General features: G+C 44.4%; 1 protein-coding gene across 10 annotated transcripts in view; it reads left to right on the forward strand.

Annotated features, from left to right (window-relative positions):
- Window positions 1-16717, forward strand: part of LOC108704623 (gastrula zinc finger protein XlCGF57.1-like) — a 37245-nt gene extending 20528 nt beyond the window's left edge. For 6 of the 10 annotated variants that reach the window (XM_041566913.1, XM_041566909.1, XM_018241253.2 and 3 more), the window contains 5 exons: window positions 8377-8490; window positions 10238-10351; window positions 11233-11346; window positions 14635-14744; window positions 14818-16717. In XM_041566913.1, the coding sequence (XP_041422847.1) occupies window positions 8377-8490; window positions 10238-10351; window positions 11233-11346; window positions 14635-14744; window positions 14818-15948 (1583 nt within the window). In that variant the 3' untranslated portion in view covers window positions 15949-16717. The other 4 variants (XM_018241258.2, XM_018241259.2, XM_018241256.2 and 1 more) reach the window with 4 other exon arrangements.
- The last annotated feature ends 2804 nt before the right edge of the window (window positions 16718-19521 follow it).

Genomic DNA, 19521 nt, shown 5'->3' on the forward strand with positions numbered 1-19521 from the left:
CCCACTCCCTGCAACCTTATCTGTGCAACTCCCCCACTCCCTGCAACCTTATCTGTGCAACTCCCCCACTCCCTGCAACCTTATCTGTGCATCTCCCCCACTCCCTGCAACCTTATCTGTGCAACTCTCCCATTCCCCGTTGTCAGCTGGGAGAAGCTGCAAGTTCTGTTAGTAGTTGCAGTAAGTTTACAGAGCTGGGTATTTAATAGAACATAATTTCAGAGTGTCACAAAGCTGAGTTTCTTTTTGAAGTGACTTCCATTGTCCAAGAGAAAAGACTGGGGAATATTATGTCTGGGGAAATGTCATTGTATAAAGACCATCAAATAGAACCTGTGAATAGAGACAAGTAGGGATCAATCATGAGTAGGAAATACCTGTAGCAAATCCCTCCTTGTGCCTTTACACTTTTAGTATGAATGAGAAATGACATAGACAAATTCAATATATAGGATTCATCATTATTATCCATAAGTTGAAAGTTTTTTTGAGCATTATTTATTTTTGGAATTAGGAGGAAACCTATAGTGGACTTACATTCTCATTTAATGAGCAGTCGTGGTCATCAGCTGAGATCAACTATAAATCCATTAAGTAGTAAGTCAGCTGGAAAGAGCTACTGGTAAATAAATCATTAGAGAGATTATTATATGATCCCCTTATATATTTATACATAGTCATCATATCTCCCCTTAAGGCTAGGGCCACACGGGAAGATTCAGGGAGATTGGTCGCCTGGCGACTAATCGCCGCGTCTTTGAGGCGACTAATCTCCCTGAATGGCTTGCTGGTATCTTGCACCCACTAGCACTAAAGTTGCCTGCGCCTATTCACACGTGGCGATACGTTTTTCAAAGTCGCTCGACTAATCTCCCTGAAATCTTCCCGTGTGGCCCAGAGAACATATTTTTTTAAAAAAACATTGGTGACAGGGGCCTATAGAGTATTAAAAGAATACATTGGTGGCTAAGGGATTGAAAAAATTAAACAAAACCCACACTGGTGTCAGTAGAATTGAACTCGTGGCTGGAGGACTTCAACTTCGCCTCCTTTCATGACTTCCGGTCTTTTCGCTGCTTCGGATCTTCAGGTCTTTTTGCCGCTTGCGGAACTTCGAGTCTTTTTCGCAGTTCGGCACCTCGGCTGTTCGGCTTTTCGGGACAGAAGAGGCGGCACGGCTTCAGTGTGGTTAAGGGGGGCCTGGCTTTTTCAAAAGTGCAGCACAGCCGGGCCCCCTTAAGTCCCAGGACTGGTACTGGGGTACCCTCTGTGCCCACCTGATGGCGGCTCTGCTCCTCAGCATTACATTTAGGTGGCGTTTCTGTCTCCCGACGCAGCGTTACTTCTGTCCTGCGTTTCCACCGATTACCAGGTGCTCAAAGTTTGAATTTCACTGCATTATATGCTGAACGTTTTTTTAATGTAACAGCATAAAACATCCTAAATATGAATATCGGGGTCCAATGAACAGTTTGATGCCCAATATGTATAAATATACCAAACTATGTGGTGCACAGAGACCCCCAAATGGATATATAGGACAAAATGTCCATTGGCAAAGACATGTAACAAGAACATTGCTGAATCCAATAAAATCAAATAAAACCAATAAAAGAGAGGCTTTTTTTTCACCTGGTATAACCAGTTGTCACAATCACAGTTTGAATATTTTGGCTTCATCAAATAAATGTTACAGAGAGAAACACGTGAGCAACATCTACACAAGCTGAAAGTGTAATAAATCGGCTACAAGCAGCAGAAGTGCAATAGAATCACAATATAATCCCATTAATATGATATAAAAGGTAGTGCACAGTGCAGGGAGCAGACATACTATTAACAATGGCAAGAAAACTTTTTTTCAGGCAAAAACTACAGCGGCACAAATATTTTAAAAAAAAACAACAAATGTTTGTGTGTGTGAGTGTGTGTATAATTGTGAGCGTGTACAAGTATGTGGGGTGCTGTGAATGTGTAAAACCCCCAAAAATGCCCGTTTGTGTGCAGCAATTAATTAGTGAGAACATTAAATAGACGCTCCAATAGAAACAATTTCTATAAAGTGTGAGAATAGTTTGTAGTTCAACAACACGATTGACATTTCTGTAGAGGCGGAAAATTGTGTGAGAGAAAGAAGAGAAAGTTGTGTCAAATAAATGGGCCGATCGTTGTCTGATTTGTTCTTTTTTCTGCTTTAATCCGACAGTTTCAGTCTCAGTGTCAGTTTTAATTTGTTGTATGAAACTCTGTGATCAGAGTCCGAGCGTTTGCTGAATGACAAATAATCTGAATGTGTGAGGCCAGGGCTGCCATCTGAAATCATGGGGGACCCAGTAAAGGAAATTTTTCTGAGCACCCCTAGATCCCACCCCTAAGCCCCTCCCAGATCCCACCCCAAGCCCCTCCCCACACTACAATGAAAAGTCCACAGTGCTAAAAATGGTAAACCCCCTCACTTACAAGTTGTAAAAAGCCATTGGTGGTCAGGGCCCCCTTATAATTTAAAAAATAAAAAAAATTGTTGGCCATAAAAGTTTTTAAAAAAACATTAGTGTCAGGGCCTCCCTACAAGTTAAAAAAACATTGGTGGTCAGGGCCCCCCTTATAAGTTTAAAAACAAAAACTTGGTGCCAGGGCCACCATAAAGGTTTTTACAAAAACATTGGTGGTCAGGGCCCCCCTATAAATAAAAAATTGAGCCAGGGCCCCCCATAAAGCTTTTAAAAACCATTGGTGGTCACGGCCCCCTACAAGTTTAAAAAAACATTGGTGGCAGGGGCCTATAGAATATTAAAATAATACACTGGTGGTCAGGTGTTTAAAAAAACTCTCATTGGTGTCAGTAGAATTGAACTTGTGGCTTCAGGACTTCAACTTCAGTTATTTTTGTGGCTTAGGGGGAGGCACAGCTTTGGTGCTGGCAAGTGGGGCCCCTTAAGGCCTGGGCCCGGTACAAGTGTACCCCCTGTGCCCCCCTGATGGCAGTCCTGTGTGCGGTCAGATTACAGGGTTTTCACTTGTGCAGCTTCTCAACCGGGAGCCCCATAAGTAGGAAATCCAGACATTAAAGTTAAAGGCATCACAATCAGACAATCACCATCACATAACTCCTCCCCCTGATACAATGGATCTGCCCCACCCCGCCAACACAGACTCCACCCCCAACATTACATGTCCCACCCCGGCGCAGCCGGCCCCCCGCCCCCCTCCGTACACCCGGAACTGGCCGGGAATATGTGCCGCATAGCGACACGCGTACTGCCGGGGGGCCCTGAGGGGGAGCGGGCCCTGGCCCACTCGCAACCCCTGCGCCCCGGTAGTTCCGCCACTGGCCCCTGCCCAATGTTCATCTAAGGAGAAGGAGTCACCTGACCAGCGTAACAGAAAATGGGAGGAGGGAAGACGGAGGCAACAGACAAAAAGTCTTTTTTCTCTCCCAAGGAATGAATAAAGGTTTGTTACAAATATATATTTCTATAGAACAAACAGTATTTGTGTGTCAATGTTACTGTTACTTACAGTCTCCCAAACCCAGAACAAACCCCCAGGTCACAGTCTCAGCTCCCACTTGCACCTATAACTTGCCCTTTACTTGGGAGGAGCCCCTGATACTCACATACCAGCAGGTCTTCTAGTGACAGGACCAAGGGGAGAATCAGGAGAGAAAACCTAGTGGAGGCCACAGGCCGGGTGTAAAGCGACTCTATGACAGGACACAAGCGGGATCTGAGGGGTTAATTAACAGGCAAAGGTCAGGGCGATGGTCACGGACAGACGAGACAGAAATTGCTCCCAGGAATTATTGTAAATAGACTTGTGTTGGGCACAGAATGTTTAGTCGAGGTCCTTTGAAACATCTGAATGTTGTGAGAAGCCCAATGAGGGCAAATGTGGGACACTTAATAAACGGATCCACTCACATAGACTCATGTGTCAGACTGGGGGTTAATCCTGCTGCAGGGACTGATAGAGAGGGGAGACTGGGGGTTAATCCTGCTGCAGGGACTGATAGAGAGGGGAGACTGGGGGTTAATCCTGCTGCAGGGACTGATAGAGAGGGGAGACTGGGGGTTAATCCTGCTGCAGGGTCTGATAGAGAGGGGAGACTGGGGGTTAATCCTGCTACAGGGACTGATAGAGAGGGGTGACTGGGGGTTAATCCTGCTGCAGGGACTGATAGAGAGGGGAGACTGGGGGTTAATCCTGCTGCAGGGACTGATAGAGAGGGGAGACTGGGGGTTAATCCTGCTGCAGGGACTGATAGAGAGGGGAGACTGGGGGTTAATCCTGCTGCAGGGACTGATAGAGAGGGGAGACTGGGGCTTAATCCTGCTGCAGGGACTGATAGAGAGGGGAGACTGGGGGTTAATCCTGCTGCAGGGACTGATAGAGAGGGGAGACTGGGGGTTAATCCTGCTGCAGGGACTGATAGAGAGGGGAGACTGGGGGTTAATCCTGCTGCAGGGACTGATAGAGAGGGGAGACTGAGGGTTAATCCTGCTGCAGGGACTGATAGAGAGGGGAGACTGGGGGTTAATCCTGCTGCAGGGACTGATAGAGAGGGGAGACTGGGGGTTAATCCTGCTGCAGGGACTGATAGAGAGGGGAGACTGGGGGTTAATCCTGCTGCAGGGACTGATAGAGAGGGGAGACTGGGGGTTAATCCTGCTGCAGGGACTGATAGAGAGGGGAGACTGGGGGTTAATCCTGCTGCAGGGACTGATAGAGAGGGGAGACTGGGGGTTAATCCTGCTGCAGGGACTGATAGAGAGGGGAGACTGGGGGTTAATCCTGCTGCAGGGACTGATAGAGAGGGGAGACTGGGGGTTAATCCTGCTGCAGGGACTGATAGAGAGGGGAGACTGGGGGTTAATCCTGCTGCAGGGACTGATAGAGAGGGGAGACTGGGGGTTAATCCTGCTGCAGGGACTGATAGAGAGGGGAGACTGGGGGTTAATCCTGCTGCAGGGACTGATAGAGAGGGGAGACTGGGGGTTAATCCTGCTGCAGGGACTGATAGAGAGGGGAGACTGGGGGTTAATCCTGCTGCAGGGACTGATAGAGAGGGGAGACTGGGGCTTAATCCTGCTGCAGGGACTGATAGAGAGGGGAGACTGGGGGTTAATCCTGCTGCAGGGACTGATAGAGAGGGGAGACTGGGGGTTAATTCTCCTCCTCACAAACGTGCGACTCATTCGCTGGCTCCTCCCACAATATAATCCCCTCCCCTTTCTTTATCCACTGTAAGCCCCTCCCCCGGGCTCAGGAACTTCACACAAACGTCTCTGTTGTTCCCGGTTTCCCACAGACCCAAATGGAAATGAAAAAGTATAAAACAGAAGAGAAGTGGGACCCAATGGCGAGCTCAGCACTTACTGATGGGGGTAAGTAGCCAGGGATTAGATTAAGTACAGACACAGCCCGTGAGGAAGTGTCAGGGAATGAGGAACATGTGGAACTTACTGAACAGGAAGTGTTTCCGTGGGGAAGAGATATTGGGGGAGCGGAAGAGCAAAGAAATACAGGAAGTGTCCCAAGCTCAGTGTCTGTGAGTTATTTTGTGGATTTCTCATGGACAAACAGGGTTGAGATGATTCATTTCATGGCACATGTTCTACTGATTGATTATTATACATGACTATAGACATATTATACTTTGGGATTTAACTGTGTGTGTGCTGGAGCTGGGCTAATTAACCACTTCACTGCTGGCAGCAAGAATTCCTTTGATTGGGATTTAACCCTTTTTCTGCTTCTTGCACTGGTGGGACCTGCTGTGTTTTCTCTCAGCCCCCGGCCCTGTGAGACAATCCACAGACTGAGCAGCTCATTACACTCATTATATTCATTACACTCATTACACTCATTATATTCATTACACTCATTACACTCATTATATTCATTATACTCATTACACTCATTACACTCATTATATTCATTATATTCATTATATTCATTACACTCATTACACTCATTATATTCATTACACTCATTATATTCATTACACTCATTATATTCATTACACTCATTATATTCATTATATTCACTTGGCTCAATTACAGACTGGCCGGTGAGTTGGACTCAGAGAGACAGAGAGTGAGGTGAGATCAGAACACAGGGCTGGGAGTGTCTGACACTAATATCTAATGCCAGTGAGAAGCAGCAGTTTATTATTACAGCTCAGCACAACTGACAGTTAATGGTGCCAGTGTTGTTGTGTCTCTTGCCATGTTTCCTTGTGCTCTGCCACTAAATTGGACATATGAGAGCTGTTCCCATGAACTCCCTGACACACCAAAGTCAGAAGGTGGGCTTGCATGGGTAGAGATAGGCTTGCAGGGGTGGGCTTGCATGGGCAGGGGTGGGCTTGCCTGGGCAGGGGTGGGCTTGCATAGTCAGAGCTGGACTTTCCTGGGCAGAGATAGGCTTGCTTGGGGTAGGCTTGCCTGGACAGAGATGGGTTTGCATGGGCCGAGGTGGGATTGCATGGGCAAAGGTGGGCATGCATTGGCAGAGATAGGTTTGCATGGGCAGGGGTGGGCTTGCATGGGCCGAGGTGGGATTGCATGGGCAGGGGTGGTTTTGCAGGGGTGGGCTTGCATGGGCAAATGTGGGATTACATGGGCAGGGGTGGTTTTGCCTGGGCAGAGATGGTCTTGCAGGGGTGGGCTTGCATAGTCAGAGCTGGACTTTCCTCGGCAGAGATAGGCTTGCTTGGGGTAGGCTTGCCTGGGCAGAGATGGGTTTGCCTGGGCAGAGATGGGTTTGCATGGGCCGAGGTGGGATTGCATGGGCAAAGGTGGGCATGCATGGGCCGAGGTGGGCTTGCATGGGCCGAGGTGGGATTGCATGGGCAAAGGTGGGCTTGCCTGGACAGAGATGGGTTTGCATGGGCCGAGGTGGGCTTGCATGGGCAAATGTGGGATTACATGGGCAGGGGTGGTTTTGCCTGGGCAGAGATGGTCTTGCATGGGCAGGGGTGGGCTTGCATAGTCAGAGCTGGACTTGCCTGGGCAGAGATGGGTTTGCATGGGCAGGGGTGGGCTTGCATAGTCAGAGCTGGACTTGCCTGGGCAGAGATAGGCTTGCTTGGGCACAGGTAGGCTTGCCCGGGCAGAGATGTTTTTGCATGGGCAAACGTGGGCTTGCATAGGCAAAGGTGGACTTTCCTGGGCAGAGATGGGCAAGGGTGCGCTTGCAGAGGTGGGCTTGCATGGGCAGGGGTGGGCTTGAATTGGCAGAATTAGGTTTGTCTATAATAGAGTTTGAATCTGGGCAGATCCCGTAAAAGGTTTCTGCTGTAAAAGTGTCTTTTAGAAGATGTTTATATAAATACTTTGTCAACACTGCCTTTGTACTTCGATTTCATAATTTCCAATCTCTATTTCATATAGAACTCCCCCCCCCCCACTAATAGACAGGGCTAATTTAGGGCATGATCAAAAAAACATTTTTACAACACCTTTTGTCACATGACTTTTCATGATTTTTCTTGCTTGCTCTAATAGGCTTAGACAGGCCTGTAAAGGGGCGGGACAGATAAGTACTGGTAGTTAAGCTCAGCCTGGCTGGGACTATGGACCACCATTAGCCCATGAATCCTACGTCCTATGAATTGGGCAGGTAGAGGGTGGGGCTGGAGATAAATGGATTATTAGCACAGACAATTGAGAAAATGTAATTAAAGCAACCCTGGCCATGTGGAAGTTGACATTTTACTAACAATGTTGCCACATTTAGGTCGTTCTTTGACCCCTTTCCCAGTTATGGCCGTACTATGAATATGAATGTGTGGCCCTGTATGAGTAACTAGCAACAGTCTATATACATTAAAGGACATGTAAACTCCCCACAAACGTAATCAGTGAACAGCCTCGTTGAAATCTTTAGGTAACTGGCACTCTGGTTATTAAAAGGTTAACAGCAAGACTGCAGCGTCCCCTTAATCAGTTGAAATTCCTTCTCCTCCTCCAACCCACTCTGCCCCTCCCTCAGGAATTTACTTTGGCTGTTGACTCATAAGTATGATCAGTTCTTCTCAGCTCAGATTACTAAACACACCCTCCAACGTTTGGTAGAGAACACAAGCCCCAGTGAGATACACTGGTCTTGAAACCAAACTTTATTAGGGCATGTGCGGTTTTATGTTAATCCTATTGTGGCCCTGTGCTGGGAGTATTTCTTATATTTTAATGACCCACTGAAGCCTAAGATGTACCTCACTAGTAGCAACAGTTTTAATGTCCATGGTAACAGGTTTGGGGTGGAACCCATGGGCTTAACTAGTTACACCAAAAGAGCAGAATGAGTGGTGACTATCACATGTGTGGCCTCATAGCCAACTTCATATTATGGGTTTGTGTTCCTTGCTGTCAGGTTCTCCAGAGATGGAAACAAGGAGGTTAGAGGGGAAATGGGAGAATGAAGAGCCGGACACTGAGGATCCTCTGGACACAATAAAGAGGGAAATGGATCCTGATTCTTTAGAGGGTGAGTAACGTTTGTGTAGGACACAGACCATCTGGTTACACACAACTTCATTGGAGGGACAAGAAGAGCTAAATGGAAACTATATATATACAGTATATGTATCTATTTATTTTTTAAGGTTTACTTATTTAAAATGGTCTCCCAACACAGGCCTGGAAAGGAAAAGCAAAATCTTTAATTCCTTACCAGACAAGGGTTGGAGAGTTGGGGTTCAGCTGTGGGAAGCCAAACTGAGGAGGAATGAGCTACAGACTAACTAGTTGGGGGGAGTGAAGAGTGAAGAGCTACAGACTAACTAGTTAGGGGGAGTGAAGAGTGAATGAGGAGTGAAGAGCTACAGACTAACTAGTTGGGGGAGGGAGTGAAGAGTGAATGAGGAGTGAAGAGCTACAGACTAACTAGTTGGGGGAGGGAGTGAAGAGTAAATGAGGAGTGAAGAGCTACAGACTAACTAGTTGGGGGAGGGAGTGAAGAGTGAAGAGCTACAGACTAACTAGTTGGGGGGGGGAGTGAATGAGGAGTGAAGAGCTACAGACTAACTAGTTGGTGGGGGGGGAGTGAAGAGTGAATGAGGAGTGAAGAGCTACAGACTAACTAGTTGGTGGGGGGGAGTGAAGAGTGAATGAGGAGTGAAGAGCTACAGACTAACTAGTTGGGGGGGAGTGAATGAGGAGTGAAGAGCTACAGACTAACTAGTTGGGGGGGAGTGAAGAGTGAATGAGGAGTGAAGAGCTACCGACTAACTAGTTGGGGGGGGAGTGAATAAGGAATGAAGAGCTACAGACTAACTAGTTGGGGGGGCGGAAGTGAAGAATGAATGAGGAGTGAAGAGCTACAGACTAACTAGTTGGGGGAGGGAGTGAAGAGTAAATGAGGAGTGAAGAGCTACAGACTAACTAGTTGGGGGAGGGAGTGAAGAGTGAATGAGGAGTGAAGAGCTACAGACTAACTAGTTGGTGGGGGGGGAGTGAAGAGTGAATGAGGAGTGAAGAGCTACAGACTAACTAGTTGGGGGGTGTGAAGAGTGAAGAGCTACAGACTAACTAGTTGGGGGGGAGTGAAGAGTGAATGAGGAGTGAAGAGTGAAGAGCTACAGACTAACTAGTTGGGGGAGGGAGTGAAGAGTGAATGAGGAGTGAAGAGCTACAGACTAACTAGTTGGGGGGGGAGTGAAGAGTGAATGAGGAGTGAAGAGCTACAGACTAACTAGTTGGTGGGGGGGGGGGAGTGAAGAGTGAATGAGGAGTGAAGAGCTACAGACTAACTAGTTGGGGAGGAGTGAAGAGTGAATGAGGAGTGAAGAGCTACAGACTAACTAGTTGTGGTTAAGTAACAAGACTGTGGAGTCGGTGCATAAATCCTTCCACTCCGACTCCAACTCCTCTGTTTATAATTTACTAATGTATTTTCCATGTTGATAGAAAGAAGTTACAGGGCATTTTATCACGGCCAATTGTAATTCTAAACCAAAATCAAAGTTAAACGACAAACCAAAAACAATTGGAAAACCTAAAACAGCTTCTGTATGAATTGAACGTGGAACATACAGTATCTGTAGAACCTCACTAGTAGCAACAGTTTTAATGTCCATGGTAACAGGTTTGGGGTGGAAGACATGTGTTCAACTAGTTACACCAAAAGAGCAGAATGAACACAAATATTTGCAAGTGTTATATGAGTGGTGACTATCACATGTCTGGGCCTCATAGCCAACTTCATGTTGTGGGTTTGTGTTCCTTGCTGTCAGGTTCTCCAGAGATGGAAACAAGGAGGTTAGAGGGGAAATGGGAGAATGAAGAGCCGGACACTGAGGATCCTCTGGACACAATAAAGAGGGAAATGGATCCTGATTCTTTAGAGGGTGAGTAACGTTTGTGTAGGACACAGACTATCTGGTTACACACAACTTCACTACAGGGACAAGAAGAGCTAAATGGAAACTATAACCCCCCTCTTTTTTGACATGAGCTCATTCAGTTTGGCTTGTGTAGAACTACCTGAAACGTCCAGGAATAAATGTGTATTTGTGTGTTTTATACAGACACAACTGCTCAGATTGGAAGGAAACCATGTTACTCGTATGAACCATTTCCCAACTCTTCTTTACAGCAGCCTCTCCCTTAAAGGAGAAATAAACAAGAATGTACCAGTGCATTTTACTCTTTTAGATACAGAAAGAATTTGCTTGAAATGGGAGTGTTTCTGGTTACTTTATTGTAAATCTATTTCACTTTCTGCTCACTGAATTGTCTGGCTGTGCCGGGAAGCCGGTGACACTCCGCACTGTAGCACAGGAACCAATCGGCAACTAGGCTGACCTGATAGGGAACTGAATTATTTGGTTGTGTGACTGCAGGGCTGTGATTGGCTGTCTCCATCCTACTGTGCTTCTGGCAAAAAAAATTAAAAAAAATTTCATTATTCCTATGTCTCATTTAACTTGTTCCAATATAATGTAATGGCAGGGTTAGATTTGTGAGCCTAAGGAGGGAGTGTGTATAAATATATATATATATAGTCCTATGTGCAAACACCCACATACATACTACAGTAGTAGCAACATGTCTTTCAGTTCTGCTGTCATTGTCTAACCTGAGAATAACCGATCTGAAGTGGAACCCGTGTGCTTAACTAGTTACGTCAGACATAAATATTGGCAAGAGTGTTATATGAGTGTTGGTTCTCACATGAGCAGGTCTCATAGACAACTTCATATTGTGGGTTTGTGTCCCTGGCCGTCAGGTTCTCCAGAGATGGAACCAATGTGGTTGGAAGTGAAAGTGAAGAGTGAAGAGTCAGACACTGAACATCCTGTGACCACAATAAAGATAGAGATGGATTCTGATTCTTTAGAGGGTGAGTAATGTTTCTGTAGGACACACATCTTCTGGTTTATTGGATGGACAAGAAGAGCTAAATGGAAATAAACTTTATGTCCCCTTTGACATGAGCTCAGTTAGTTTGACTTGTATGAAAAGCAGCATAAATCTGAACTTCCAGGAATCTAAATCTGTTTCTTTATACACATATACCTGATTCCTCAGATTGGAAAGAAACCATATTACTCATTAGAACCATTTCCCACCTCCTCTTTACAGTGTCATGCCTCCTCTCCCTCAACTTTCTCCATTATAAAGTGATGGGGGCTGGGATCACTTTTTGAGCTGAAGGAATAGGGGTGGGTAACTAGTCCCTGGAGCACAGAGAGACTGACAGTTTTTGCATCTCTTCTATATAAGCCCAAATAATTAAGTTAATATTAAATAGATCCCCATCTTAATCAGTTGGGTTATTTATATACTTTCCCTTTAAGCAACTATACCATGTTTAAGCTACTCAGGAAGCCTTCATATATCTCTCATTTGGGCCCTCATATTAATGTGTGGTGGAAGGGAGTAGTGTTGTTTAACTATACCTCTCTCACTGCAGACAATCCAGATATTAAACTTTAACACATTTATTTTAACCACACACACATTTATTAAGCACACAGAGGTAGTAGTACTCATGTAGTAGAGCATTATTTTAGAGCAGGGGTCCCCAACATTTTTTGACCTGTGAGCCACATTGAAATATAAAAAGAGTTGAGGAGCAACTTGATCATGAATAATGTCCATAGAGATGTCAACATATGGGCTGTGATTAGCTATTTGCTAGCCCATGTGTGGACTGTCAACCTACTGGCAGGACACCTGGTTTTTATACAACTAAAAGTCTGGAATTCAAAAATTAGCACCAGCTTTGAGTCCACTGGGAGCAACATCCAAGCGGTTAATGAGCAACATGTTACTTGATGGTTGGGGATCCCTGTCATAGAGTGTTTGGGTTGCAGTGATATTTATCCCCAGATTAAATCACACTGACACCACTATGGAGATACTCTTTAGTGATTGTTGTTCACTTTCACTATAAATTGTAGTCCAAGTCTCCTTCCAAACTGTGATCTCTTCATTAACAATCATTATCTCCTGGGAGAGATACCGCCAATCTATTCTCTCCTAGAGTTACCTGTAGTATGACAGCAGCTTACCTACCTATCTACATACCTCATGATATTTGGGGAGCCTCCAGGCACCATCACCCCCTGTCCAGCAGATGCAAGTCAAAGAGGAAGAGCCATGTGCTCCCACTTTCTGTATTAAACATAAACAGAAAATAGTTACTACCTCCCTGGCTAGGGATGGGCCAATTTTTGTTTTGCTGCAGAAATGACGTCCGTAGACTTGTATGGGGTTGTGCGTGAAAAAAAAATGACGCCCATTAACGGGCGTCGGCGACATTTCGCCGGCGGTGAATTTTTGGCGAAATGGGTCCGATTCGCCCAAGCCTATGGCCCAATTGGGAATTCTATCCTACCCAGGTTATATGTAATGGGACTCTCATAGCCATTTGGGGATTTTGAAAACCAATGGGTCCCCTCTGACATGCAGGAGGGTCTGCCCCAAATAACACAAATTACATGGTGAAATACTCTAGAACTAAGCAAAGCTCACAATGGTCTCCATTCCAGGAATCGTCTCTCCCTAGGCCTAACCATTTGAGTCCCCATACTGGTGGACTTGTCACCATAGGGTACTAACCATTCCTGGTCTCCTCATTGGCCCATCTGGCTCTGCAACTAACTACCCTGATTTTGCCTCTCACTGAAGCTAGTACATAACTTCTAACACTTTTAATACTTACTGGACCTACCTCGTCCCAAACCCTTCAGCACACAACCTCCTCCAGCAGGTGGAAACCAAAAGAGAAAGAACATGTGGTGGATTCCCCTTTTATAAAATAGGGAAATGTTTGCTGTATTTTCTCTCTTTAAGATAATTCGCTAATCCTTCAACTGACTTTCTCAAGTCAAAAAGACTAATAAAAGATCTTTCTGGAGTTTATTGAAAATAATAAACACCTCATCCTGGTCTGATTTAAACCCAACAACTAGTTCACCCAAAAAACCCAAAAGCAAAGCATAGGAAGAGTAGTGTAGTGTATGCAGTGCAATGAGGAATGCTCTGAGTTTTATGTGGGAGAAATTAAATAGTTACACAAGGTATGATTCAGCACAGAATAGTCAGCTCCTCTGGTCAGGACACACATTTGAAGACTTAAACGTTCACATTCTGGACAAAGAGGAGGACTGATTCAAAAGTGGGGTTAAATAAGCCATATAAGTAGAAAAAAGAAAAACCATGTTTGAACAGAGACTGGGGGGGGCGTTGGAGTGAAAAAGGATAGAAAGGCGGCACTCCAGTAAAAAGGGTGGTCACCTAGAGGTGATGTTGGTTTGTGACCTGTTCCAATAAACCACCCTTTTCTTTTTACTGGAGTGTCACCTTTCTATCCTTTTGCACAATTGAAAACAGCGGGAGCACTGATGGCTGAGCACCCGGTTCACTATAATTGATCATACAGGGGGTGAGTCCTGAGCGGCCAATATTCAATTGTTCTACTTTATTTTTTTTTAATGCCCAGATTTTCATTTGATTAAAGTGGGGCAAAATGTATGTGTAAAGCTGGTCATAGACGCAAAGATCTCATCGTACGGATCGAGGATTCGTACGATTTTCGGAACGTGTGTGGAGAGTCCCGACATTTTTCGTCCGGTGCACGATTTTACGATTTTCAGTAGGAGACTGTCACTAACTTTGTCTATCGTACGATTACTGTCAGGGGCAGAACATCAGCTCATCTGTTCTTTAACTACTTTATTTGGTTGAAATGGTAAGACTTTGATCTGAATGGTTAGTGGCAGGTCAGGAGATGGGAAAGTCCAAACGTACATTGATTCGTACGATCATCATCATCACCATTTATTTATATAGCGCTGCCAAGATACGCAGTGCTTTACGATCGGATCTTTGCGTCTGTGGCCATCTTTAGTGACAGCAATCCTTGTTTCTACTGCTCACAATCAGGTAGAAAACCTCTGCAAGTGCAACTTGTGTTTAATAAATTGCATTTGCACAGGATTTCTGCCAGGCCCTGATCTTCTCTCTTTTTATTTATGAAAATAACTAGAATCTCAGCCTGGTTGCCATTGCTCCTCATTGCCAACCAAAAGTGGCGTGTGTCTGCACCTATACCAATTAGATTTGCATCTCTTTTCATAGTTTATTTACATTTCAGTTTTGGAATCTGTTTTCTATTGTTCAGGTTACTGCTCAACAGACACAGAGTTAAAAGAAGAGGAAAGTGAAAATCTGGCAGCCAGTGGTCTCTCCTATACACAGGACAATGAGCCATCACACCCAAAGAACCAGATGGTGAGTGAAACTATATTAGTGCATTCATTGTGGGCAGAACTTCGTTACTAATGTACTTATGTTTTGTCATCAGCTGATCCACCAGACTGTTTACCCTGATTCATCAAAGAATTTACACACAGACTGTGGAGAACATATTCAAAATGATAGTTTTGCCTCAGTCAAGAAAGTCTGTAAAGAGAAGAAGTCTGAAGATTCCTCACGTCCAAAATTTAAAAGAGAGAGGAAGACTTACACTTGTAGAGAATGCGGCAAAGAATTCCCTCTAAAAAACTCACTTCTCCGACACTATAGAACCCACACAGGAGAGAAACCTTTCTCTTGTACAGAATGTGGGAAAGAATTCTCTGATAAAGGCATCCTTGTGAGGCACCTTAGAACCCACACAGGAGAGAAACCTTACTCTTGTACAGAATGCGGGAACGTATTCTCTAATCAAAACCACCTTCGCGCACACCAGAGAATCCACACAGGAGAGAAACCTTACTCTTGTACAGAATGTGATAAGCAATTTACCCAAAAAATCACTCTTTCCAGACACATGAGAACCCACTCAGGGGAGAAATGTTTCCCTTGTACAGAATGTGGGAAGCGTTTTTCTTACAGAAGTGGCCTTTCCTTACACCAGAAAATCCACACAGGGGAGAAACTGTTCCCTTGTACCTATTGTGGAAAGGAATTTTCTCAAAAAGGCTCCCGTGACTCACACCAGAGAATCCACACAGGAGAGAAACCTTTCTCTTGTACAGAATGTGGGAAGAGCTTCTCTACTAAAAGATACCTTTGCATACACCAGAAAACCCACACAGGGGAGAAATATGCCTCGTGTGCAGAATGTGGGAAAGAATTTGCACGGAAAGGTTACCTTGTCTTACACCAGAGAATCCACACAGGGGAGAAACTTTTCTCTTGCACATATTGTGGAAAGGAATTTTCTCAAAAGACTTACCTTTCCTTACACGAGAGAACCCACACAGGGGAGAAACCTTACACTTGTAGAGTATGTGGTAGAGGATTCGCTCAAAAAAGCCCCCTTGTCTCACATGAGAAAACCCACATAGGGGAGAAACATTTCGTACCTACTGAAGAGCATTTGGAAATCCACAAAGGCGAAAAAATGTTAAGTTCTACAGAATGTGCGGAAGAATTCTTTCTAGAGAACCATCTTTCCTCACACCACGAAATCCAAAGAAATAGTGACTGATACGTGAATTGTTGCCTAATAGTCAGATTTAAGGGCAAAATATTGCAGAATGTTTTGGCCACTTGGGACCTTTGACTGGTGCTAATCACAACCAGAGACACATATGATTTACTTTTAGCAACCTTCTAGTTCACTTGTTCATGTTAAGTGCAAGTTAGATCAGGTTTCTGATGGTGGGACTGGCAAGTAAAACTCCCCTCTCCATCTGTCACTACTTCCCATGAGGCTATGGGAGATGCGCTAGTTAAACTGAAAGCAATGGAGACGGATGGACCTCAACTGTTCAACGGTTGCTTTGGTGATTGATCTGATTAGTGCATGTCCCACAGCTCTGTAGCACTATACAGACAGTATTTGGGGGTGCCTTTTCCAAATGTTCTCACCAATAAACCACTGCTGCATGTGACTCCTCACCTCAGCTGCGCTTTTTGCAGAGAGGTCTCAAAGCAGAACTATAACTCTTAAAGATACACTTTCATCATTCATCCTAGTTGTTCTTCAACAAGAATAGTAGTTGTACTGAAGAAATAAAGTAGAAGACGGTGCTTCCATGGTACACAAAATATTATTGTCACAATATGAAATGGACATTACTCACACCACGTGTGTCTGTCCCAAGTTTACCAGGCTTCACCGTGTGCTCCAAGGAATATCATTGTCTATCCTTGACCCATTCCAACTGGAGTCTGTATTGTTTAGTGAATGTCACTGGGGGAACTTCCCCCAAACTACAATTTCCATGTTGGAGCCAAAAACTGCTCTTACTGGCTCATGTTGTCTTTCTTACATTCATGTAGTGAGCTATAACTGGAGTTGACTGTCCCTAACTGAAGACCTTATTCATAGAGTTCCTTTGTTCACATAATCAGAGTAGTTAAACAAGCAAAACTGCCTATACTGCTCCCCAATCATTTAGGGTGGCTTCAAGCATTCAAGTTAGCTAAAATGCACTAGTACAGTAAAGGATACGGGGACGTGGCTTTCCTTGGAGCTGAATATCAGTGCGTCTATAAAGCTCCATGCACCATACCCAGATCCAGTGATAACCAGAACAGATAAATATGAGGAACATGAAGGCAAGACTACTGGGGAGGAAGCAATCCATGGCACAAACCAACCAACTGAGACATAGAAAATCACTGGCAGGATATTTCTACCAGGGTTTCCCTGCTAGAAATATCCTGTTGTGCCGGTGATTTTCTATTTCTCAGTTTGAAGTGGAGGTCGCCAATACCTCCTTCATTGAGCACCAGGAATTGGATGGCCAGGGTGTGCGAGGGTAACCCCCCCCTTTTTACAAACCAAACAACCTCACGCAGTCCAAGATGGCGCCCGTATACGAGGGAACCTGCTTCCAAAAAGCAGGTTTCTCAAAGACTGGAGAAAGTTTTTGCTTTGCAGAGATCAAACAAATTCAGAAATGATTCACATTGCTAAACATCAACATGAGAATAGTAGCCAAGAAGGAGACATGCTGTTTTGCTATTTCAGTCATATGAAAAAGTTTGGGAACCCCTCTGAATTAACTGGAGTTTTGTTTATCGTTGGCTGAGCTTTCAAAGTAGCAACTTCCTTTTAATATATAACTTGCCTTATGGAGACAGTAGTATTTCAGCAGTGACATCAAGTTTATTGGATTAACAGAAAATATACATCAGAACAAAATGAGACAGGTGCATAAATTTGGGCACCCCAACAGAGATATTCCATCAATACTTAGTTACAAATGTAACAGCCTCTAGACGCCTCCTATAGCCTTTGATGAGTGTCTGGATTGTGGATGTGGCTATTTGTGACCATTGGTCCATACAAAATCTCTCCAGTTCAGTTAAATGTGATGGCTGCTGAGCATGGACAGTCTGCTTCAACTCATTCAATCCCATAGATTTTCCATGATATTCAAGTCGGGGGACTCCAGAATATTGTACTTGTCCCTCTGCATAAATGTCTTTGCAGATTTCCAAGTGTGTTTAGGGTCATTGTCTTAATCCCGGCAACGTAACTTCAACTTCGTGACTGATGATTGAACATTATCCTGAAGAATTTGTTGATATTGGGTTGAATTCATCCGACCCTGGACTTTAACAAGGGCCCCAGTAGTCCCTGAACTAGCCACACAGCCCCTGAACTAGCCACACAGCCCCTGAACTAGCTACACAGCCCCACAGCATGATGGGACCTCCACCAAATGTGACAGTCGGTAGCAGGTGTTTTTCTTGGAATGCCGTGTTCTTCTTCCGCCATGTAAAGCGCTTTTTGTTAGAGCAAATAACTCCATTTTTGTCTCATCAGTCCAAAGCACTTTGTTCCACAAAGCACTTTGTCTTGTCTAAATGAGCTTTTCCATACAACAAGCGACTGTGTTTGTGTGAGTGCAGAAAGGGCTGTTATCTTTTTTGTTGAAAGTGGATTAAATTATTGTGCAGACTGAGAGGGGTTCTGATGAAGTGACATAGAGGTCACGAAACGCGTTAAGCACATATCCCCTGCCCGCGTGTGATTTTAGAAGGATATCCAATAAAGTATTTACAATTTTACCAAGATGGTTTCCACGTGATTATCAAGTTGTCCGGTGAAGTCCTTTTCCTGTTTACTGAAGTGAGAGGGGTTCCCAAACTTTTTCATATGACTTTATGTGACGAGTATCAGCAGGAGAAATAATAGCTTATCTGAAAGCAGTTCTGTTGTGTAGTGCTGGATCCTTCTAAAAGCTCAGAATCGGACACAATGCATTGAGATGGCTCCCACACTCCGATATTGCAGTTAAAAAAATACATTTGTTGGTTCAGGAATAAAATTTCATATGGTTTGCAGTGAATTATTTGTAATCTAAACAGTGTAATTTAGAAATAAAAACTATACAGGTTACTGGCTTCTGTGCTGCCATGTAGTAATTATGTGTATTAATTACTAATCAGCCTTATATTGTGACATTTCTATTCTATGTGTACTGTATATTGTGAGTGGCTCCCTAAGCTCAGTAAGTGACAGCAGCACAGAGCATGTGAATCAGTGAATCAGCAGAAAAGAAGATGGGGAGCTACTGGGGCATCTTTGGAGACACAGATCTTTACTGCTAAAGGGCTGTGGTTGCCTTGGGCTGGTACAGAAGCACAAAACCTCATGTACAACATTTCTAGCTACTTCTTTAGTTAGACTTTAGTTCTCCTTTAAAATGACATGACTTTTGGCCACATGGAAAACTATACCTTCAGCATAAATACATAACCAACAGTTTATATCATAACAAGTGGCCTGTTAAAGAATCATACCAAACTGGAATATCGATATCAGTAAATATTGGCCTTTTCTATCGTCTTAACTTGAGCCCCATTTTGTGATGTTCTCGGTTCTGCCTCAGAGATCACCTGACAGGAAGTGATGCAGCTCTAACTGTAACAGGAAGTGTGGGAGACAGCTCTGTCTATTCATTGGCTCATGTGACCTAACACGTATGTGTGCCCTTGGTTTGTTTGTGTGCACCGTGAATCCTAGGGGACGGCCCATAATACTGCCTTACTGCCATCAGATGTCATCTTTGTTTCTATAGCTCTTATGATAATAACACCATAA

This window comes from Xenopus laevis, chromosome 6L (genome assembly GCF_017654675.1).
Source record: "Xenopus laevis strain J_2021 chromosome 6L, Xenopus_laevis_v10.1, whole genome shotgun sequence".
Classification (NCBI taxonomy): Eukaryota; Metazoa; Chordata; class Amphibia; order Anura; family Pipidae; genus Xenopus; species Xenopus laevis.